General features: G+C 36.8%; 2 protein-coding genes and 1 long non-coding RNA gene across 7 annotated transcripts in view; 1 reads left to right on the top strand and 2 right to left on the bottom strand.

Annotated features, from left to right (window-relative positions):
• Nucleotides 1-73: 73 nt before the first annotated feature.
• ddx59 (DEAD (Asp-Glu-Ala-Asp) box polypeptide 59) lies at nucleotides 74-3,698 on the bottom strand. The gene is made up of 7 exons (XM_057325792.1): nucleotides 2,740-3,698; nucleotides 1,612-1,794; nucleotides 1,416-1,505; nucleotides 1,084-1,335; nucleotides 716-868; nucleotides 430-558; nucleotides 74-354 (listed from the first exon to the last, which is right to left on the bottom strand). The coding sequence occupies exons 1-7, from the start codon at nucleotides 3,565-3,567 to the stop codon at nucleotides 91-93; spliced, it is 1,899 nt and encodes a 632-aa protein (XP_057181775.1). The 5' UTR covers nucleotides 3,568-3,698; the 3' UTR covers nucleotides 74-90.
• A 642-nt stretch (nucleotides 3,699-4,340) lies between these two features.
• Nucleotides 4,341-24,369, top strand: part of camsap2a (calmodulin regulated spectrin-associated protein family, member 2a) — a 39,243-nt gene continuing 19,214 nt past the window's right edge. For 4 of the 5 annotated variants that reach the window (XM_057325598.1, XM_057325597.1, XM_057325596.1 and 1 more), the window contains exons 1-3: nucleotides 4,341-4,932; nucleotides 9,094-9,353; nucleotides 23,916-24,077. In XM_057325598.1, the coding sequence (XP_057181581.1) occupies nucleotides 4,794-4,932; nucleotides 9,094-9,353; nucleotides 23,916-24,077 (561 nt within the window). In that variant the 5' untranslated portion in view covers nucleotides 4,341-4,793. Of the gene's footprint in view, nucleotides 4,933-5,890; nucleotides 6,044-9,093; nucleotides 9,354-23,915; nucleotides 24,078-24,369 lie in introns of all 5 variants that reach the window. The other variant, XM_057325599.1, reaches the window with a different exon arrangement.
• Nucleotides 7,274-15,003, bottom strand: LOC130548671 (uncharacterized). The gene is made up of 3 exons (XR_008962076.1): nucleotides 14,926-15,003; nucleotides 9,153-9,329; nucleotides 7,274-8,213 (listed from the first exon to the last, which is right to left on the bottom strand). It is a non-coding gene; the product is annotated as an uncharacterized LOC130548671 (long non-coding RNA).

Below are 24,369 nucleotides of genomic sequence, written 5' to 3'. Positions count from 1 at the left end.
TGCTCAAAACATGACAAATATTGTATTCATAAGTAACATTTATTGGAAATACAAATGAGAACACAAAAAGAAGTCACACTAAAAAATATTTTATTTCTTCGCTGAATTTCTGTCATGTCTCCTGATGATGTCAATGAGGTTGCTCTTGGTTACGATGACATCATCTCTGTGGTTCCTCTTCTGTTTGGCTCTCCTCATTTGTTCATGCAGATGGGGGGAGTTGAGGAGTTGCGGGGGCAGTATGGAGCCAGTGGGTTTTACTCTGTCTACAATATCCAGAAACAGACGCTTGTTATTGTTGTTCATGAAGGTGATGGCTGTGCCTCTGTGGCCTAGTCTACCTGCTCGACCGATCTGAAATGAACGCATTCTGTTAGTATTGTCATCATATTATTGATACATATTAATAATTTGCAAAACTCGTCATACCTGATGAACGTATTCGTCCATGTTTGCCGGCATGTCAAAGTTAACTACCAGTTTAACGTTGACCAGGTCGAGCCCTCTGCCGAGAATACCGGTGCTGACCACCACTTCAAACTGGCCGTCCAGGAGACCCTAAGCATGATAACAATACAGAACAAAATGTTTGTAAATAAAAAAAATTAATAACAATATATACGTATCATAAGTCAGAACGTATGAACATGACGTGAACTGAATAATCAGTGCTATAGACTTTTGAGTGTATAGCACAATTAATTTGTTGCGTTACCTTAACAATTTTATTGCGTTCCCACTGTGTCTTGTCAGAATGGATAGCAATTGTGTTTAATCCCATAACCTTCTGCACGGCTTCACACAGCAGATCCGCCCCCAGTTTACAGTCCACAAACACGACAACCGGTGGCTGGTAGAGCTTACTGTCCTGTGAGCACACAACAAACATCACTTCAATATTACTCTGCTGTCAATTTGTAAAAGTTTATATCAATTAGAACAAAATAAGGGATGGTTAGCATATGTTGATTCATAAAATACTTCAGATATTAGTTGGTAACATTGGCTGAAATGAAAACTTGCATCAGTCATGAAGCAAACTGTACTTAAATATATGTTAAATGTACCCGAAGCTTCACTCACATTTAAAATCTCAAACAGTTTCTTTTTCTTTGATGGCTCCTCCACCCAGAGAACTATCTGTCGGACGTTGGAGCAGGGCTGGTTCTTCTGGCCGATGGTGATGCTCACAGGGTCACGTGTGAGACGAGCTGCTAGCTCTTCAGTTCCTGTGGGAATGGTGGCTGACGTCAACAGAGTCTGATGCTCTTCAGGGATGTGCTCCAAAATCTCAAGAACCTGTTGCTGGAAGCCCATCTTCAGCATGGTATCTGCCTGGTAGGTTTTTTAGAAGTACATTAATAAAAAAACCAGAAACAAACTAGACAACGGTTAGACACAAAATATGAGGTTACCTCATCGACCACAACAGCTCTGGCATCTTCCAGCCGTACAGCTTTCTGTTTCAAGATTTCGAGAAGGCGTCCTGGAGTGGCTATTACAATCTAAAGTCGACATAAGAAGCATTTGCAACCACAGACCTGAGATTTGAAACAAGGTGTTGTGGTAGGTTAATACAATTTTAACAAATTTACCCTAAGCAAAAGGTACCTTGATCTTCTGTTTAAGTCGGTGGAGTTGAAGGGGTAATGGCATCCCACCCACTAGAAGAGCAGTTCTCATGTTTGGCAGACCCATTATCAGCTCTTTTGTCTGTTTTTCTATCTGGATAGCCAGCTCTCTGGTCGGGGTCAGGATAACACACGTGGGGCTAGATGGAGCAACAGTTTGACTCTGGATAGAAATCAAAATGAGGTGTGACATTTTCAGTAAGCTTGATGGACCAAACAAGCTGAAATTTGGTTTTTCAATCTTAGATTTTGTCCTCATTTATTTGAATTAATTACTAAAAAATATCCATTTAATAATTTCTCAATTAGTTTTCTATTATTTATTTGAATTAATTATTGAAAATATCCATTTAATAATTTGTTATAATTAACATAATGATATATAACAATTATATTGTTATACTGTTATAATGTAAATATAATTACTTTTTTGCATTATTTTATGTTTGCTATTACTTCCATGTTAACCGTTTAATTTATATTTTTATATATAATAATATTATTTTAATAGAAATTAAAAGAAAAAAATTGGCTTAACCGATTCGTTTTTTCTTTCTTTCTATAAAATAGTTCAAGAATACCCTTGATTTTAATTGTTTGTAATTGCTATGGAAATATAACTTGATCTTTTAACTATCAACTCTACTACGCTTGTCAAATACAACATTTACAATTACATTTTTTCATCAGCACTGATCTAAAATAACCATTCTTGTTGTGAACTTTTCAGAGGAAGTGCACTGAGATTACAGAAGAGCCAAACATAGATCCGCTTATGAATTACTCATACTAGTGCAAGTGCACAAGAGAGGACTCCATATCTACAGTAACATTACCAGGAGTTTGTAAATGTAAACACGATGACGAGTCAAAATAGAAGCAAAGCCCGGATGACTGACATTTGCCTTATTTGCAGCACTGATGTGACCAACCATAAGGAAGTCCCACGAACTCTATGCATTTGTTGGGTTGTGTGTTGTTTTCCTGAATGACGCTCTCATCTCAGTAAACAGTAAAAACACGAAACAGCATTGCAGTTTGTACTATCTAGTGACTAAATGTTGAATAGCCCCTACCTGCTGAAATACTAATCAGATGTAATATTTACCTCGAGGGCACGGACCACCACTGGAAGAAGGAAGGCAATTGTCTTTCCAGACCCTGTATCAGCAGTGGCAATAACATCTCTCCCGGTTAAACCAACAGGAATCATCTGCATCTGGATGGGAGTGGGCGCTTCATATCCAGCTTTCTTTAGATTGTCCCCGAGTACTGTGGGAAAGTTACAGTGCTCAAACTCTATAATGGGTCTACGGACATCACGACCTCGAGTCACAATCGCCAACTCTGTTTTGACTCTCTCAACCTGTTTCTCTGTCAGTTCAGATATGAAAGAGTCCTCCTTGTTTGAGCAACCCAGATCTTGGGCACCGGTACTGTGGGTTTCGGATGCGTGGGAGATATCAGAACCCCCCTGTGGATCTTTATAAAAAACATTCTCTCCAAAGTCCATGCAGGTTTTGGCCAAATGACTGGCTTTACATTCCAGACTACAGACATCGTTGTCCGTTTTATCGCAGATGTATTCTCCATAGCGACCGCACATCACGCAGACAGGTTCTCCGGGTTCGGGCCATCTCTGGTTCTTTTTGAAAGACTTTACAGGTTCCTCTTCTTCATCAGATTCTTCAGTCTCGTTCTGCTTCGGTTCCTTCTCAGTTTCACTCTCGCCTGTTTGTGATGTTGAAGTCTCCAAGTTAAAATCCTCCTGTTTATTTACAGTCGCATCTGGAAGACATTTCAAATCAGATATCAGAGATGTGGTATCTGATTGAGATGTGGAAACACCGTCTTCAGATGTCGCTTTGCTCCTCTTGGGGTTGTGCTGAGGGGACTCGCTGGCTCTTTTGAGCTTCAGAGATCTTGGCGTAAACATCTTCTGCCCGCCCTCATCACACAGCAGTTATTCGATAGATACACAACTTAACTACAAAGGAAAACGTGACGTATGCTTTTTAAAGCTTTAAGTAATGGAGATACCGCCATCTGCCGCTTCCAAACAGTCGCACAGGCGTGACGTCAGTCACGCAGGCTTTGATGCTGGGTGTTGTAGTTTTTTAAGCATCCATTCACCAGTAACCAAACAACCGTGAAATGTTAATAACATAAAATAGCATTATGTTCATTGTTGTAATTAATTGTGTAAAACTGTCAGTTAGAGAGCTTTTTATTTATTAAGACAAACCCGATTACTTATAAATAATATTTTTATAAAACAATTATTTAGATTTAGTGTTTGCTTGGGTGAACCGCACATGCACAAATGATTGGAAAATATTTGTTAACGGTATTATAGTCTTTTTAGTAGCCCAAGTATTTTTTAAATATATGGTTTAAATTTACATTTTTATATTTTACACATAGCTTTTTTTATATGTTGATGACTATGCAATAGTGTTACACGTATTATCTTGGTCAATATATTAATTATAAATAACTTAAAAGCCATGTTTTTTGTAAAGTGGGTGTTCTGATTTTGTTATATGTTCTCAATAGGATCAAATAAACACGAGTAAAATCTAAAAGTCAGAAAGAAAATTAGATTTACCAAGCTAATGAAATTTCCCCATGTCTAATTCCCACCTTATTCCTATTTTTGCCCAGTTTTGGATTGTTGGCGTTCGTTGGGCGGAGCGCGCATGCGCAGATCATTTACTTTTACACTACTGCAGGGAGACCGCAGAGCGCTGGATGAACAGAGAAGGGAGAATAACCGTAAATATCCAGATGGAAAAATGTGGGAAGAACATGGCTAGATCGTAAGGAAGACAAAGACTTTTTTAAATAAGAAAGCATCATCCGCCTCTTCTGAATCCCGATTTGTGGGGCTATTAAGCAGAAAACGATACCAATCAAATGGGGTACCAGGATGAATGTGGGCAGAACCCCACTGTATGATCGGATCGGGTCGAAATCGATGTCAAAATAAGACGTTGTTTAACGCAACCGAGCCTTTGAAGAGTGATCTGGTATATGTATGTTAAAATATCTGACAAAAACTGATTTAAAAAAGCAAAAACTCCAGATTTGATGCATTGAATTCCTTCGGAGAGATGTCATCGTTTAGCCGTAAGGACTGGATGTGATTCTTCAGCTGGGAATATGGGAGATCTGAACGACTCCAGGGATCCAAAAAAGACTTTTATTGTTCCTGCCATCAAGTCGTTTGATCATTATGATTTTAACAAAGCTAAAACGAGAGCCAGTCTCACATGGCTCGTGGCAAAAGCCTTTGGTACAGGTAGGTGGCGTCTTTCTCTTGCCATCATCTTTGTCTCTTGATTTTATAATTGAATTACAAATGTATTGCATTACACACATAAATATAACATTTTAAATGCAATAAACAAACATTTTGCAATTCTTGCTATGACTGTGCAATAGTTAAATATTTGTTTTTTTACATTTTTCTAAAAAATCTAGAACTATATTAGACTTATGCCTTAAGGCTAGTCCCATAATAAAATGAATGTTTGAGCTGTCTTAACTGAAAATAACTCATCCTAAAACATCTTAAAATATGTCAGTGCCATTGTTTCGTGTCAAGATGCACACCAGTAATGTTTTTTTACTTGGGCGTTTTTATAAAAATAACTTAAATATCCTAATTTAACTAAGGGTTCGTCCTGGCTTAAGCTTAGTTTAAGCCCTGTCTGTGAAACCGGGCCATAGAGTTGAAAAGGTTTTATTTATACATTGGTGAGGAACGTAACAATGAATCATGTCTTAATTTAGACAGGTCAGCACCTCATAGCATGTTATACTTACAGTCACTTTGTTGCATTTGATCGTGTAATGCCTATACTGTACATATTGAAACCTAAGTACTGTAAATATACACAACTCTGTACCGTGCGTTCTTTGTATACATTTATCAGTATGTTCCTAGGACTGTTTTGACACACCATGAAGGAGATCAATTACGATCTATTTTGTGATCATCATATCTCTAGCTGCCTGTGGCATGTGGGAAATCAAAATAAATTGCAACCACACTCATCAGATCAAATGCTGGAATGTATGTTTAACACAGATAAACACTTTAAGATTAGTGATCATTGGTGACGAATGGATAGGAACCTGAAAATCAGTTTAAATAAACACACAATGCTATCAGAAATGGTTTGACTTTACTTCACTCTGATGATAAAACAGATGGACTTCAGTGTTTGGATGTTTTGGCTTTTGTCTCTTTTGAGGTTCGGTGTAGCAGTGCAGGGCCATTGTGATTGGTTAACTGATCTGACCACAGGCCATCTGGTCGCCTTCAGGCCCTCTCATTTAAATGCACAGACTCGTCTTCAGGCCCAGATGCAACACATATGAAAACGCTCGGTCTGGCTGTCAGCGTGGTTAGTGTGTACAATCTTTGATTTAAAGTGACCTTCAGTAACTGAACTTAAGGGTAAGAATATGCTAATGTTCAGTAGGGTGTTTGACAGGCCTTCAGGGTGATATTGGCCCATTGTTGTCGTGTTCTGTGGCGTAACCTTAGGACAGATGACAATACAAGAGATTAAAGGCTTTATATGAGTATTGGTTAAATTAAGATTTTAAAGCACAGCATACAATAGAATATACAGTATTTACATACGGTATACATGCATATGCGTGTATGTACATACAGTACACGCACACATATATATATATATAATATAATATATACCGTGGAAAGAAATGAGAGACCATTTCAAAGACCGTTTTTCTGATTTTAAAATTCACTATTTAAAGGTATGTGTTTAGGTAAAATTATAATTTTTGTTACATTCTGTGAACTACTAACAACATTTTTACCAAATTTCAAATCAAAATATTGTTTCTATTTGCATTTATTTGCAGAAAATAAAAACTGGAGAAACAGGTCAAAATAACAATGCTAATATGCTCTGTATTTTTTTCAGAAACAAGTTCATATTCACTTTTAATCAATTACAACTGTATTACATGTACATGTATTTAGATAAAGTTCAAATATAAATTTGAATGTGATATTCAAAATGCGGCTGTATACAGTGCTAAACAAATTTACAAAGGAAGATATTTGGAAGAATGTCAGAAGGCAAATAGATCTCATCACCCATTGACTCCCATAGTATTTAGTTTCCCTACTATGGCAGTAAATTGGGTATGAGATCTGTTTGGTTACTGACATTCATCCAAATATCTTCCTTTGTGTTCAGCAGAACAAGGAAAAAATAATTACAGGTTTGGAACAACCTGAGGTTGCGTAAATGATGACAGAATTTTCATTTTTGGGTGAACGGTCCCGATAATAGAAAAATTGTGGTTTTAGTAGTTGAATGTTACGCTTGTTTAATTTCTGACTTCTGAGGGAAATTAAATGTGCCGGCTCAAATTTGGGTATAAAAATTAAAATAAAGACTATACAGTGTTTGACAAATTTATTAGACTGTCAAAAACTTATTTTATTTATACAATAAAAATGTTGTCATTTCTTAGGCAAATGACAAACTGAAACCACTAAATATATATAGTAATATACAGTAAAATAGACACAAGTATCATGACACTTAAATGTCTCTTAATCATGACACTTAAATGTTAAATCTCACTTGAAAATGTATAGTTTTTGCAGTTGTTTTTTACATGTGTAAATAAAATAAAATAAGTAGTACTCTATCTAACTTTGCACATGACATTTATTTTAAACACAATTTGGACAAGCAAAAAAGTTGTAGCAAAAACTGTAGCATTAACAACTATGAAGCATTAAAAAATGAGGGGGAGACTTCATACACCCGTGACCTTGTGAGTTAGTTGAAAGTAATTGTGAAAAAAGGCTTGGAAATAATACATATTAAATCTCATAAGAGGTCTAGCATTGTTTATTTGCTAAGTCATGCCCTTTAACTGTTTTAGCTACTCGCCCTTTGAAATGTGATTCAATTGTAGTATGAAGATGCAAAAATATAACACGTGTGTAGTTCCACTCTCTCTTTCTCTCTCCTGTGTCTTTTCTCTGTTTGATGAGGCTTGTGAGGAGCTCCTGGGTAGATACATACAGCAGGGGAATCGATCAACCTCCCTATTGTTGCTATGGCAACCACAGTCATCTCGACACAGTCATATTTTTTACTTAGATTGTCAACGCCTAGTGGCTCAGATAGCATCGGTGTAAAGTTTGATTGTTGAGCTGCCACATTAAAAACCTAAAACCACTAAAGTTATACACTATATGCTTCATTTGCATGTTCATTGTGCTCATGTTAAAATTCATACAACATCCACATCTACTTTGCCATTAGCACAGTCAGTTTTGACTTACAAAAGATGTAGCTTAATAGTTCTTGCCATCTCAATAAATAGCTAAACATATTCGTTCACCGTGGATACTGTGACCTCATTCAGCCGATCCATGAACCCATTTGTGTTGCTGAAACATCCACATGGAAATCACTCATATTGATGGTGGTTTTGATATTCTAGATGCGTGGTAGACACAGAGCCACTTCCTTTAAGGGCTTTTCTCTGGCCTTCATCTTCTCCAGCGAGAGAGAGAGCCTGCGTGGAGAAACACCGAGTTTTATATTTAGCTGTTCAACAGATTAGAAAAAGCTTTGATTTTCAAAATTCAGAAAAAAAATCTTGGCTGCTCAGCTCTCTGCTGTGATGTAACAGCGTGGAGGTGTCCAAAAATGCGCAGAAAGCAAAAATGTGCGTTTTATGAGCAGCATTGAGCATTCTGTGACATCCACAAAAAAATTCCCCACTTTTAATAAATAAACAAAACTAATTTGTTGAAATGCATTTCTGTGAGTCATTGCAAAGGGTTTAAAAGCCAATAAATGCATCTTGTCGTTTTTTTTGTTTTTCCTGAAAACATTTAGAATTAAATAACATATAATAATTATAAACTTAGGGTTAGGGTATTCAAAATAAACTTTTTATTAAAAACAGGTCCTTTATTAGACAATATTAGAGATGCCAATAATCGGTATCGATCAATAAAGGCAATTTTGCATGCTATCGGCCGATAATTTAACAACAGCCATCGATCAAGGCCGATATAGCATGCCAATTAGGAAAATACAATGAATTTGTGCTATATACATTTCTGTATATAGAAGTGTAAAGAAACATCACCAGTTTGATGTTTAATATTAATAGTCATTATATAAATTAATAACATTAAAATGCTAATTTAATCTTCAGAATCTGTATCAGTATTGGCAGATAGCACTCTAAATAATCGGCTATCGGTCGAATAATTTAGTATCGCACATTTCTAGACAATATATATTATAATATATTATTTCATATGAGATGTACAGTCTAATAGATATTTTAGTAAAAAAGTGACACATACAGCCAAGATGGACACAGTGCATGTCTCTGTATTCTTTACATGTTAACTGATCTAGTTTCGTTTATGGTCTTGCAGACAGTGTTCCAGAAGAGCTTAGCGAGCCGTTCTACAAGGACCAGTATGAGCAGGAGCACCTTAAACCTCCGGTGGCGGGCCTGCTGCTGTCAGCCGAGCTGTACTGCAGAGCAGGAAGCCTGATCCTAAAGAGCGACGCCGCCAAACCTTTGCTGGGTCATGATGACGTCATACAGGCTCTGGCTCAGAAGGGCCTGTACGTCAATGACCAGGAAAGACTGGTGACAGAGAGGGACCTGCAGAAGAAACCCATACAGATGGTGAGAGGATGATGATAATAACCTCTGAAATTGTGATTGCGTAAAGATTCTAAAATGACTTTTCTGTTTTGATGACATCATGAAGGCCGAGTGGGCGGAGAAATTGAATATTTGACATGTTTGACATAATATTTCAACATAGAATTTTATTAGGGTTGGATTGATTTAATAGTGTTTACTGTTTACCATTACTGCAGTGATAGCGTAGACCCATATGTTATTTACCATTGAATAACGGTCTCATTCACTAAGCATGCGTACGCACAAATTTGTGTGTGAAACCTGCGCACGAATGTTTTCAAGAACAAATCATGATTCACTAAAACTTTCGTACTAAAATTTATTCTAAATATAAGAAAAAGATAGGAACAGCTGAAAGCACACGTATGCAAAAATCACCAGTCTCTTCTGTACATACATTCTGAAATATATACAGTACATGTATGTGTATATGTTTATGAATACAAAATTAACAGCGGCAGCCCTACTTGGAAATGAACACTTGATCGTTTTTAAGTCAGAAACGTTGATTAAAATGTCCTATACGAAAAAAGAGATTTGGAAGATGTGATTGGGTAGATAGATCTACTTGAAATGTTCTCTAAGCAATAAGCCATATAGTTTTTTATCTTCATGTCCATGTGTTGAGTTGAAGAGCTAGCGCAGTCTCATAATTGATTGTTAGATTGTTATTGTTGTATGAATGATTTCCTGTTGATTCTTAATTACCGCAGTGCTGTTTGCTGTGCCTCTGGCTTCCTCAGCCTCAACTGAGCACATCCCATCGCAAATAATCTCTTCACTGTGAGAACAACCATTTTTTCTAGTGCCAATAATGATTATTGCACGGTTGTCTGCTTCCCATGACTAATTGAATATTTTTATTACATTAAATGATCATGTCTCACTGCGGGAAGTTATTTCGGTAACTGCGATTTAGAGTAAAAGATGATCCCTTATAGTTTCTGTATGGAGACTGAGCAAGGGACTAAAGGTGTAAAAACAAAGTTCTGCTGCGGGCAAAAAATTGAAAGATGATTTATTTTTGAAGCAATTTTACATCATTCCAAATCAGCTCCAGAAAGAAAAGTCCCATGGCTTTTATGACAACGGTGATTGGCTAAAAACTTTGTCCAGCAAGTTGCAAGTTTTAAGTAGCTAACCGCACCGCTCAAATCCAGGTGTAGCTGTCAGACAGACCTTCTGTTGTTGATCCCGGCCTAAACCGCTTCATCTCCAGGAACCACTGAACATTTCGACACCTTGAAGTCAGAGTTCACAAATCCTCATTAACATCAAGCGGCCTACTCGAGATCTGCTACAGTAAGCCGCCTGACTGCAACATCTGTCAGTTGTAGACATCGTTTTTTTTAGCTCTACTTTGGTATGACTTTCTTCAGAGACGCAGAAATGTTCGGCACAAAAACTTAATTGGCATCCTTACGTGTTGATTTGTGTCGGTCAATGATCACAGTCACTAGAATACAAAGCAGATGTGGCTGATGCATTAGCATGTACATTGAAGTGATAGTTCACACAAAAATGAAAAAGATATTTTGAAGAATGTTGTTGGCACCCATTGACTTGCATTGGTTTTGTGTCCATACAATAGAAGTGAATGGGTGCCGGCGCTGTTCGGTTACCAACTTTCTTCAAAATATACTCTTTTATGTTTTGCGGAAGAAATAAAGTCATACAGGTTTGAAATGACAAGAGTAAACGAAGACAGAATTGTCATTTTTGGTTAAAATATCCCTTTAACTGCATATATTGGTGCATTATATTTTGGTGTTCATCGTGATTATGATGTGGCCCGTAGGAAGCTGTTAATATCAGTAATAATTTCAAAATTCATATTTTTTATGCCATGTTTCATAAACAGAATTGTTGGTTTACACACTTATTTACTATGGGTTACACTGATTGATTTGATACAATATACAGTGATGGGATCACAATACAATAGTACTGAAATATTTTGAACAAAAAAATAACTGAAATTGTAAAAAGCTGAAAACGAAATTCAAATATTTCCACAACAATTATGAATAACGTTTTTTTTGTACATATAACTTAAATGGTTTAATTGAACCATTTGTCTATAAACTAATAGAAATTGAAAAGATTTGTCACTGAACAATAAAACTGAATCTTACATTAAATTAACAAAGACAAGAAGTAAGCTGAACCCACAGAAAGAACATCTTAAAGCTGTAAACGGGGAAAAAATTGAATGTGTTCTCAGCTCAAACCGTTGGATTATCGATGTAATGTAAAAATCATTTTTTTAAAAAGTATTCTTTTCTTGCGCCACAATATATAGTTACTATTATTTACCCCTTGAGTGGTACTATATTTTTCAGACCTTAGTTTGAACTAGTGTTGTCACGGTACCAAAATTTCAGTAGTCGGTACCAATACCAGTAAAATTCCACGGTTCTCGGTACCAATTTCGGTACCAAAGCAAAACACAAGTACATGCTAATTGAAACATAATTTTATTAATAAAGCCCATTGTTAATATAAATGTATAGAAAGCAATGCCATTTTGTATACATGAAGTATAAGTTAATTGTTGCTGAAACTGTTGTGTGCTCACTGGGGTCTTTCCTGCTGATGAACATCCTCCTCAGTCTGCTGCTGTATAAGACAAATAGAATAAACTTCAGTAAGACAACTGACTGAACAAACATGCATATGCAATATTAAATCAAACCTCAGTTTTTATACTGCACTTACACAAGATTACTTACATTAAGGTAACTGTATATTAAAATAATAAATGCAACAGATAGATTTTTATTTAGTTTAAATGTGGTTTTTTAAACCTAATAGAGTTATCTATCCAAGACATACACATTGCTAGTCATACAGTTAGTATGCTAGTTTTCTAGCACATAGATTTCAGATAGGCCTAAATAAAATAGGTACTGTAAACCCCATCCTGTCCTCCCAATTATTTTACCCCATTACAGTTATAAAAGCATTAAATGGTAAATAAGGACAATTGACTGGATTAGCATTGGCGCTAACAAATTAACACACAAACAGGGACGTTTGTTTTAACGTAAACCTTTAACTTAACATATGATACAACATTCATAATGCAAACGCAACAGAAATTGAAACTTACCGCTTGATCTTGTTAACTTAAATCCGGATGCTTCCTCGTTTCACCACAAAACTCTGTTCGTTTTCTTCGTGATATGACTTAAATCTGAAGTATTTCTGTGCGCATCTCTTGTGGATCGGAGCCGCGCTTATCCGCTCATCACGTCTTGTTGCGTCTATAAAAAGTTTCCGACTGACAACCTGTCAGACAGAGCATCAGTACCCGGTTGACCACTTTTTTATTTTTAGGTACCGACTTGGACCCGAAGTACCGGTACTTTTGACAACACTAGTTTGAACATATTATAAAAGTAAAACAAAATAAAATCATCTGTCATTTGCCAAAATTTCTGTCTCCAAATGCTACAATTAGCGTTTCATATGGTTCTCTGTATCTGAGTCATCTCTGAATGTGACTAAACACCTTTCAGCTTGTGATGACAGAGACCTGCTGCTCTGCAGACATTTTCTGCCACGTTAAAGAAATTCGACTGCATCCGAATGACTTGCTGCAGGTTTACCATCAATAATTCAGCAAGGCTTCTATTTTGGATGAGTGAGAGGCAGAGGCTGTCAGACTTTTGTTTAATAGTAATCAGAGAGTTTCTCTTTGAGGAAAAGCGAGCGATTTCTATCTGGAGTCGGATCATATCCGCAGGTAGAGAAGAGAGAGCTCTGCCTTGCAATTGTCTTGATATCTTCATTGTTCTCTATCTTTTCCGTAGGATCATATTTGCCACCGCAGCTGCCGCCCGCCCACCCACACACAAACCCGCATTCACTCTGCATCATAGACTCGCTTAAAAAATACACACACACACTCACCCACACAGTCACGCCACACCTAGAAATAATTCATCATCTCATCATGATTATTTTTCATTCTTTTCTAAAGGTGCTTATCGGTTATTAAGATGTGTGCATGTGCTATAAAACTGTGGAGATTTGAATATGAGAAACTCAAAATTATTCTGAGTCTCTCGTGTGTGCATTATGTGGAATGTAAAACACGCAGTGAGTGAAGTAGATCTGTTTATGGAGGTGTTGACAATTGGTCATCAGCCAAAGATAGGAATTACTTGATCTGGCTAACTCCACAATAAGCCACGACTGACGCTCTCTCTGTTAAGGCTGTGGAAATGCTGTTTAAGCTTTATCGTGAAATAAATGATTGGTGTTTCTACCGTAATAATTACTGTAAATGGTTGTGCCAAGTGGATTTTAAAAGCAAATTCCAAAAAGTAATTTATGAAAATATTGATCCTAACACTATCCCCAGATTCCCAACTCTAAAGGCCTGTTCATACCTAGCACGCTAACATAAAAATAACAATAATTGGCCTAAATTTGCAACTATAAATTAAAAAAAAAAAAAAATGTAAAGTTAAGTATTTTCAATGACTTCGTATAAAGTGTATGTCTTTGAAAATGCTTAGTTGTGATCTCATGATTTCTACATAAATCATTTTGATCTTGATTTTCTCAAGGATTTGAAATCATTCGTGTGTGCTAAACAACAACGCCTCAAGCTATCTCTCACTTGCTCTGCGTTAATAACCCATTTGAGATATCATCATATTTGACTTTTGCTCACATCAGAATCGTAACTTCACGTTTGTTTAAACAGTCCACAGAGACCCGTGCAGAGTTATTTGGGAATAAGTTCTGCTCCATTAGGACCAATGAATGTTTCGACGAGTAAATTATAACACTAGAGAATGCAACCATGCTGCCTCTTACCAGCACAATGCTAAAGCACTGCCGTCCCAATGACAATGAGAGAATGAGTTATGGTTTGTACTTGAGCTTTCCAGAGATTGATTTTGAAGACAGACAGTAAGTAACAGTAATGAAATGAAAGATCATGTGGCATCCATTGAGCAACAAATATTTACTACATCTACATCATCTATACGGTGAAATTAGAAAATTTTATTTACAATCATTTTCACAGTCGAAAGTTGAATGTAAATTATGAAGAAACTATAAGTGGTGCCTTTTCCATGCAGACCTTAACACTGAGATGCTAATGTGTTCTGAGTGGCCGTTGCTATGTGGATGCTTCATGGTTGCTAAGCCTTTCCATGTTGTTTTTATAGGATATAGAACAATTGACTCGCAAATGTCATTTTTTATTAGGTAATAAACGGATTCCTTGTGTTACCATACTTGTAACTGAACATTAGATTTGAGGCATTCATCAGTTGAGGTCATAGCCGAGGGCTGCACGATAATTTATCGCGATACCACTAAATCCTATTGAAATCGAGCTGGCTGCGATGTGCAATGTGTCGATATTTTTTTAATGCGTAGCTTGTCCGTGAAGCACGTCTCTGGGATCAGTAGAAATGCTGCTCGATCTAAAAGCAGTGCGAGTTTGAGTCGCTTATGATGTGCATTTGAAAAAGCAACACCCGTCAAACATGATCATTATAAATATACTTTATTATCATAAAAATACCTGATGAGGCTTGAGTAACAGTGATAAAAAGATGTCCATAGTGTGGCTACCCGATCCGTCCCGGAAACACGATTTGTTCCGCGCATGTGCGAAACTGACGTCACTTCCTGTCTGAAATAAATCGAAACACTTTACGGCAGTTTCGGGTATGTAGGCTATACCGTTACTGCTGTTGTTTTACACTCGGAGTTTAATATATATATTTTTTATTACATCTATTAATAAATGTATTTATTATATCTATACAAGTTTCTTTTTTCTTAATTTGTTTCTTACAATGCTTTGAGATATTTCCTGGCTTGTTAAATTGTTGCTGAATTATAATGCATGTTTGTTTTAAGGTGGTCATAAAAATAACTACCCGATCCATTTCGGTTAAAATTTGGTTAATATGTGGCACAAATTAACTTCATTGAATTAAATAAATGGTCAAATTAAACTGAATTGTTTAAATTTGCTAGACACAATTTGGAAAATACAGATGTTCATACAGATGTGTTTTCTTTCTATTCATTTTCTAAAGATAGGTTCTACATAACTGTTCTAGATATTTAACTGCATTTAAGAAACACACAGAATACAGTTATATATATATTCTTTCAATTTATTTATACATTTGTTCCATTCCTCACACACGCTCACTCACGCACACTCTCGCACACGCACACACATGCACACTCTCTCTCACACACACTCACTCACTCACACACGCGCACACACACTCACACACTACATTTCTCTTTGTAGAACATAGCATTGACCTTTAGGCCTTGGTCATCAACACAGTACGACAAAAATGTTTCCATGTCTTCTTGGTAATGAAATATAAACAAAAAGGCATCCTTCGCCTCAGAGAATTGACCCCCCAAGAGGTTCTTGATGGCATTTTGTTGATCACCCCTGTTCATCTGCAAAAAGGCAGGCTCTGTCACCTCCCCACGGAATAAGTGTCTGTGATTCTGTACCCAGTACCACGCTGTATTTAGGTCTCGGACAATGGTTGGCTGCTGCACCTATTGAAGTAAATGAAGTTTATGCTTCATTCTAATTGGTTGACTAATTAAATGGCCTATAGTCATTTATTCCTTACATAGTAAAATGGCACAACAGTTATACTATTTATTCAGCAATCATGCAAATGCTTCATGTATAACCACTACTGTATAATCATTAACCTTATCAATGTCCTTGTCATCCACAACTCTTCTGCTGGGTGACAGTTTGGTGGTGGTGAATTTCGACACCCTAAACACAGGCTCAACGATCCCCTGAAGGAGTTGGGATGCTTCTTCGGTCCAGTATGCAAACCTCTGTCCATGCCTTTGAAAATATATGTAAATGTATATGAACTCTATGTAATAGCTTTAGCTAACTTAATACAGCCAAGATACTGAAATTATATCTGTAGAATCTATCATACCCTTCTAGGCAAAATCTTTCCATGAGGTTAATGCACCACCACTGGCGAATCAATGGCACCTCCTCCTAAAACCCTCAAACACACAAAAAAAATGCACACATACCAGTAGTTCAATGACATACTTGTGTGAAAATCCAGCTTACCTCTGTGAATGTTAAGGGACATGATGTGCAGATGCTGAGAGCATACTGTGAAACACAAATAACACTGTAAGACTTTGGTTTTATTATCTAACAGCTTTGATAAATTAAACATTCTTACCATCAGCATGTAGACACCACAAGAATCCCCACTGGACTGTTGAGGAAAAAACTGGAAAAGGAAAAGTGCATCCACAGTTAGTTTAAAAAACAACTGCAATTTTTAGGTAAGGGATGATGTACAGGCAGCAGGTTGTTATCGCAGAATAAAGCCTGACAGTGTGATAAAGACTGGGTTACCATGTGTTATTAGTTTTGTGTGCTTGTTATCTGGGAATATCAAACCTTGGAATGTTGCAACTGGCCAATCAGAATCAAGTATTCCAGAGCACAGTCGAATAAACATGTTTAGTTATATACATACATTTGCTTGACACAATTCCATCATTTAAAACATACCTCAAGGTCTCTTCCTGTTTTTTCAGTCCAGGATCCTGGGTCAATGAAGCTTGCAATGTGTCTGGGATTCCAAAGAGAACACAAAATTACATAACGTGCAATTAAATTATCAGGTGTGCAGCCTGAGAACTAGGCTCTTTGATGAACTTGAAGCCTGTGAACGAGGCTCTATACAAACTTGAAGCCTGAGAACGAGGCTCCTTTTGGAAACTGTAACCAAATAACATGCCTGGAACAAGGCCAGTAAATTATCTTAAGTCTCAACCTAAATATGGTTCTGTAAGTCTTATCTCCAAAACCATCAGGTTGTCTTCCTCGGACAGGACAACTAGCCGCATGTACTGTTTAATTGGGCCGGTGTAGAAGAGTCTGTCGCCTGTTTGAAGAAGAAAAAAAGCATGAAAAAGTTGCAGTTAAAAGAAATATCATATTATCTGATATCTGACTAAAATTAAACTCCATAAAGGTCAATAAAAACATCACATAAATTTAACCAATTTTATATATAAATTGATTTTATAATTATAAATGTAATGATTGCAATGGAAATTGTATTGGTTGTAATGGAAACTATAATGGTCTCTGTGGGTCTTTACTGTGTGTTGGGATCTGCTGGTGTAATGTCATCTTGCAGATGGTAACCAATAACACAATTCAATCCTACAGGAATAATGCACAAATCACACTACAAAGAAAGAAATTTGTAATGGTTTTAATGGTAAAAGCTAATGGTTCATAGTAGTATTTTAATGTAAACCATTAGCATCTCTGTGAAGGTTTCTATCGTTTTCTTATTCTATACGGGAATTTAACAAGTACAGTTAATGTAGCTCGATATTTTAAACATAACTTTGTAAATTAAGCACATGACCCAGGTTGTAACAGATTGTCAGTTCTCCTTTTAATTATAAAATAGCTTAACGCAATTTAATTACCTTTGATGATAAAATTCGAAGACGCTCGGAACAGGTGTAATGCCGAGAAATGCACCCCTGCCAGATTCCGAGCTGGTCCCAGGTCGAGAAGACTGTCGTAAAACGTCGCCGATAACAGGAAGTGACGTCAGTTTCGCGCATGCGCGGAACAAATCGTGTTTCCGGGACGGATCGGGTAGCCACAGGCATTTCCTAGATTCTAGAAGGTGTTATGGTCTTCTTCTGCAGTGCGTATTTGGAGTTTCCGCACGAGAGCGCCCTCTGGCTTTCGGATGCAGCAGCATTTTCCCGTACTTCACTCAGTCCTTGAGTCGACCACTGCAACCATCGTTTTTTCACCATATGTGTATGTGTGCCATGAATGCAAATGTCTTCTAGTGGGTTCCAGAAGAAAGTGCTCAAATCAAGCCCCAGAGATCCCTGAATATGTTAGACTCCTTGAATATATACAGTAGTATACATACGGTGTACATATTATTGATTAAATTATCTTAAATGATCAGTTCTACTAGTGAAAATATAAAGATTTTTTTATTTTTAGGTGAGCTTCTGCGTTTTTTGTCCAGACTTAGGTATGCGTGTGTGTCCTGGTGTTTCTCCAAGCAGATGTCTTCCTTGACCTGCTATTATCACCATGGTGAAAATTTCTAAATTTGTAGTAGTATTAATATGAATCGCATAAAATTACAGAACAACACAGATCCAAAAAACAACCTACATTGAAAATATAACACATTAAAGAGAGAATTTCTTTGGCTTCTGTTTTCTTAGTGGTAGTATTTTATTCACATAACAGGATGACATTCCACTACAAATCCCAGTATCCCACTGTAGCTTTCGCCATATTCCCATATATTTTATAAATGTTCTGTTTTATCATTGCATGTTATTCTATTATTTTTCCTATTTTTTGTCTTTTCTTTTTTTGTCTACTGTTAATTCCATTCTATTCATTCTTTCAGGACAGTCGTAAAAAGCGTTTCACTACATGTCATACCATGTATGGTTGTATATGTGGCATATAAAATGTACATTTGATTTGATCCAGGGTGAACAGACACAGACTTAGACACAGACTTCTGCATAATTCACAAACTAGCATACTATGCAGTATGCACACTTGACCTACTTCCTATATGACATCAGTGCTTAATCGTGAAAGCACATGATATTGTACATATTTACATTTCATTTAAGTTTCTTTTAAATTCTAAAAACTATTTGTTACTATAAAAAATTCTGGCTCCCAAGGTCAACATGGGTATTTCCTGATCTCTTGCTCTTTGAGAACAGTACATATTTACAGGAAATGCATTTTTGTGCACATTATAAATACGTAATATTCCCCCCCCCAAAAAAAACTATTATCACATAGTATCACAGAGATTTTATTATTTAAGAGATTTTATTCAGCATCCAAACCTGTCTGTCAAATCTCAGCTGACCAGTCTTAAACTCCCTCCATCCCAACTCTCTCGTCTCTCTACTGTTCACACACGCACCGTCGCCATGACGACCTCTTTACAGTTGAGAGGTGGTGATGCAGGGGCACTGTGCTGGAAAAGGTGGATCTGTTAGTGTAATTTCATTCCACAAGAGCTTTGGTCAAGGTGAAAGTGAAATCTCCAAAATGGAGGATAGAGAGACAAAGCTGTGTCAGAATAAACAGAGCCTTGAGTTTGTGTGTTTCTTGGCTAGCTGTTATGATGTTTTATTTTCAGAGGACATGAATGTCAACGTAACAGGAAATTAAAGAGACTCCTTCCTTTTCTTTATTAAAAATACCCCAAACATTTCTCTTAAATATGAAATATTTGAGAAAATCTTTGTGTTTTGATCATATACTGTAAGAAAGACTTGACTGTTTCTGCGCTTTCCTTTTGTTTAGCACGCACATGCCCAAATCATTTTTCACATTTGCATACAGTAATTTTTTTCTGGCCCTGAGGTGTCTCACCCAAACCGAAGGAAATGAGGAATGTAATTGTTTGGAGTTGATTTAGTTTTTTGGCTGTCCTGAAGTAAAGAAGGGAGCCCTATTTCAGAATGTCTTCAGCTCTGCACCAACAAAAGCCTGTTTGCGAAGAGCTCTTTACAACGTCAGTGAAGTTCTTTAGCAGCCTTGACTGGTATGTCTCATCGGTGCCTTTGAGAGGGTGGAACATACTGTAGCGTTAGGTCAACACACAGTTCATCTCTTCCACCAAACTCAAAACATACTACTAATGTCTTTAATCAAGAGCAATTTTTTCTATTTACTTTCATTTAATACATCACACTACAGTCTAAGAGAAACACCTGAGATATTAAAGAGATCAGTCGTACAATTTCGTATAAAATCGTATAAAATGTGAATCGTACAAAAAGTTATGATAATTTAAAAAAAAACAGACATGAGGGTCCACCCCAAACACAACCTTTAAGGGGTAGTTCACCCAAAAATGAAAATTCTGTCTTTATATACTCAAGTTGTTTACACCTGTATGACTTTCTTTGTTCTGTTAATCTCAAAAGAAGATATTTGAAAGAATGTGTAAAACTACACAGTTCTGGGTCACCATTGACTACCATAGTAGATTTTTTTCCTACTATAGTAGTCAATAGTGCCCTAGAACTGTTTGATTGCTAACATTCTTCCAAATATCTTTTTTGTGTGTTCAGCAGAACGACGAAATCTAACTTGAGGATGAGTAAATGATGACAGAAGTTTCATTTTTGGGTGAACTATGCCTTTAATTGAAGCAAAATCAGTTGGTATGAAAACAAATGAGATCTTACAAATTCATACAAATTAGCCACCAATTCACTAAAACGTATAGTTACAAATTGCCATGAGATTGTGTTGATTGATCCCAGGTCAGTAGTTGGATTTGATACAATTTGACAACAGATTTTACATTTGAAAACCTTTAAATGGAGTATTCGAGGTGCTAGAAGTGCAAGCCAAGTATTTGTGCATTTGTGAGATTGGAAACATGATTTATGTGGCTGATTTATGTGAAACTTATTACAAAACAGTTTGTCCTTTGTACAGATCGAAATGAAACTGCTGTCGTCTGGATGCATAGTTTGTTATATAACAGCCTTATTTTTTTGTGTGTGCGCTGCATTTATTTATGATCTGAAACTGCGATGTAGCAGAGCCATGGTGCTCATGTGACGAACAAAGGTTTGAATTAAACTTGCGTCATGTCCCGTTGCCATTTCCTTCACAATCTAAAGATGAGGTGGTGTTCTCGGTATTAAAAATTATTATGGGAGACAGAATTTTCTCCTAAAACCGATCACATTATCGGGCAGACTGTGGTCATTTACTCTCATTCAGACTGCAGAATGTTTCATCAATAAAAGGATTTATGTGTAATCTGCCTAGGCACTTACGCAACAGAGCATCTTCAGTTTTTGGTTTGTGCTTGAAGAGGGTTTGTCACAGCTCATGTGGAGGAGAAATCAGACTCGCTCAAGCAGAGAAATCGCTGGGTGAGCAGTCCAACAAATGCAGCGTTATCACTGGGGTCTGTCAGAGCGGATGTGATATCACATGTGTGATGTGACAGAAAGGCTGTGCTGTGGCGTTCTGACCTGTTCAGCTGAAATAAAAAGGCCTGCTCAGCTGAAAGGAATGCGTGATTCCACTTGGTGAAAGTTTTTAAAAAAGCTAAACATTTTTAATGCAGAGACCATCCATAATTCATGAGCAAATGAGAAACATGGGCTGTGTGTGAAATCGCCTACTTCCATACTATATACAGTAGTAGGCGAAAATGAGTATGAGTCATGAATAGTATGTCCGAAACCTCAGTATGCAAAAAACAGCGAGAAATACCCGGATGGTCTACTTCTTCCGCCGAGATTCGTGAGTGTGGATCGGATGGACACTTCTCTATCCCATGATGCCACGGGAGCTGAGCAACGATCAAATTTCAAAAGTAAATCAAATAAATATAGCGGAAAGCTTTAAGGCGGACTTCCGTTTCTAACAAGTGCCAATAAATGAATTTCTTGTGACTAAATGATGTTTTTATCAACGCTCACGTGTAGGATGTTGTTAATACGTCATAGGTCAAAGAGCATACGGGTCACATGACCATAAAACATGGCGGATGCAGTATGTCCGAAATGTATTCATACTCCCACTCATACTATATAGAACGTACTGTTTTAACGGTCGATAGGTAGGTATAAATCAGTACGTACTGTCATAGTATGCGATTTCGGACGCCGTGTCTCTGTTTGGCTGAACAATGGAGGACCAACGTTTATTTATGTAAACATGATTTTCTTGCATTTGCAAAAACCTAATCTTTCTACGTATTTGTTGTTCTTTTTTTATTATAATTCATTGATGAATTACCCCCGGTGCTCCATTGCTTGAACATTTAACAGCAGGCATCTGCTAGGGCAGCCCTGGAATACAATCATTAGTCTCTTGAACAATGCTCATGAGATGCACTTATCTCTTATTGTATTGTTTTCCTGGAGTGATTTGTCGAAAGAGCAAACTTTACCCACTGTGCACATTTCCCCTTAGCTTTCTCAGCAAAACTAAATCAATATCCTCTTAAAACTCTCTTAAGTCTCTGAGCAAACAAGGCTGTTAATCAGACAGGCACTTTTAAATTTGTTCGTCAGGATGGGGGTTCAGTTTTCATCTGCTTGTACCTAGAGGTAATGTCAACTGCGGTGGAGGTGACACGCTGGGCCGCTTGTTTATCGTAAATTGATAAATTGAGGGTGATGTCATGAGCGCATAAGGAGGATGGTATTAGATATACCTCCTGTGGGAGGGCTGGGATGAAAAGGTTGCCAGGTTAAATCCCTGATTTAATTAACCAGCTGTGCTCAAGAAACCCACTTGACCTCAGATGAACCCACACAAACACTTGCATGTGTGTATGTTCAATTTGTTTTAGTCATTTTTATCTACAGTATATATCCAATGAGACTTTTGGCTTAACTACACCTGGAAAAAATGCTTACATTAAAAGTGATTCCAACAGTATCGTTCCTTTGTGTTGTTATAGGGTGGTCGCTGCTATTGTTTTACATTTCGAAAGATTTTTAAAACTTTGTCGGTATAGTTATCTTTATAGTTATTGTTATAGCTATCACTCTTGGTATGAATGATCCTTAAGGCTGGAAAAACTAAAGCCATAGACTTGGTTAAATAAAATTAAAATAAATAAAAAAACAATACAGATAAAAAATGTAAACATTTAAAATGGTAAAAAAATTAACATTAAATAATAAAGAAAATCATAAATATAAAAATGGTAAAATGGAAAATAAAATAGTATAAAGTTTAAATTGAATTGAATTTCATTTAATTTAATTTCCAGTTACACGTGTGAAAATAGGCATCATTATGTTGGGTACTGTAATTGGTTGCCAGGGCGTTGCTGTTCAGTTGCTAAGATGACTTTTACAATATTGCTATGCAGTTGCTAGGGTGCTCTTGGTGGTTTTTAGGGTGTTGTTTTTCAATGTTTTGTCCAACCTTGTCTGGTTACAGTTAAATCAGTGGTATTACTTAAAATGATAAATTGACTTTAATATCGTTTAAAGTGTCAGATCAAGTAGAAATGAGCTCAGAAATAATTTACTGCATCATTCTTGTCACTACCACTAAATTTCTGCTGGGAAAGTAGCTTAAAAGAAGTTAATTAAGGTTGATATTTACTGTGTTTTTTCACACATCACGTCACACATTTAATCTCACACATGCTGTTTATTTGTGTAATCAAGTACACTAAGTAAATGTGTCGTGGATGAAGGAAGACACTTATAATGTTGAGACTAAAAAGGCCCCCGAGCAACAGCAGGATCATGCGTCCCATCTCAGGAAAGATTGTCTCTAATTGGGTTGAGCAACAGGGGACAGATGCTGCCGTTTCCAAGGCAACAACCCCAAGAGAGGAGTGACTCAATACCAATTGGGAGATTGACAGTCGTCACTATGTATTCATGAGAATAAACAGAGCTTGCATCAGCAGTTTTAATAACCTAAATTAATTGTCTCGTTTGTTTCGTTTACAGACCGCCCACCTGGCCATAATTGACACTCTGATGATGGCGTACACAGTGGAAACGGTGAGCATTGAGAAGGTGATGGCATGCATGCAGCAATACTCCACCGATGACCAGGATGGAGATGTGCCATACGACACAGAAGATGCTGTGACCAGCTGGATGAATAAGGTATCCATCACCAACTGTTTATATATGTACATTTTTATATTACTTTTCCAGAATCTTTCTTGGTTCAGATTCATTTACCTTTATGAGGATGTTCTTCCCTAAACAACCCTGCAGAAGAGCTGTCGTCCAACTTCCAAACTTACCCATAATGCAATGCAAATGTAATGTCCCAATTTTGAGCTGCAGTATATTGAAGACAATTGTGATGTGATAACTTGCTAAATAATGCAATATGCAATATAATTATACATTAAACTTGTAAAATCAAATAAAAAATGACATTAAATATTAT

Source organism: Triplophysa rosa, linkage group LG25 (genome assembly GCF_024868665.1).
Source record: "Triplophysa rosa linkage group LG25, Trosa_1v2, whole genome shotgun sequence".
In the NCBI taxonomy this organism is placed as follows: Eukaryota; Metazoa; Chordata; class Actinopteri; order Cypriniformes; family Nemacheilidae; genus Triplophysa; species Triplophysa rosa.
This window is presented reverse-complemented; position numbering and strand designations above follow the sequence as displayed.

Excerpts from the sequence above, each read along its gene's own strand:
- ddx59 (XM_057325792.1), bottom strand. The coding sequence starts at position 3,567 with ATGTTTACGCCAAGATCTCTGAAGCTCAAAAGAGCCAGCGAGTCCCCT. Across the intron at positions 1,795-2,739 it reads TGGTGGTCCGTGCCCTCGAG|AGTCAAACTGTTGCTCCATC; the intron begins GTAAATATTACA and ends ATTTCTATCCAG. Across the intron at positions 1,506-1,611 it reads GACTTAAACAGAAGATCAAG|ATTGTAATAGCCACTCCAGG; the intron begins GTACCTTTTGCT and ends TGTCGACTTTAG.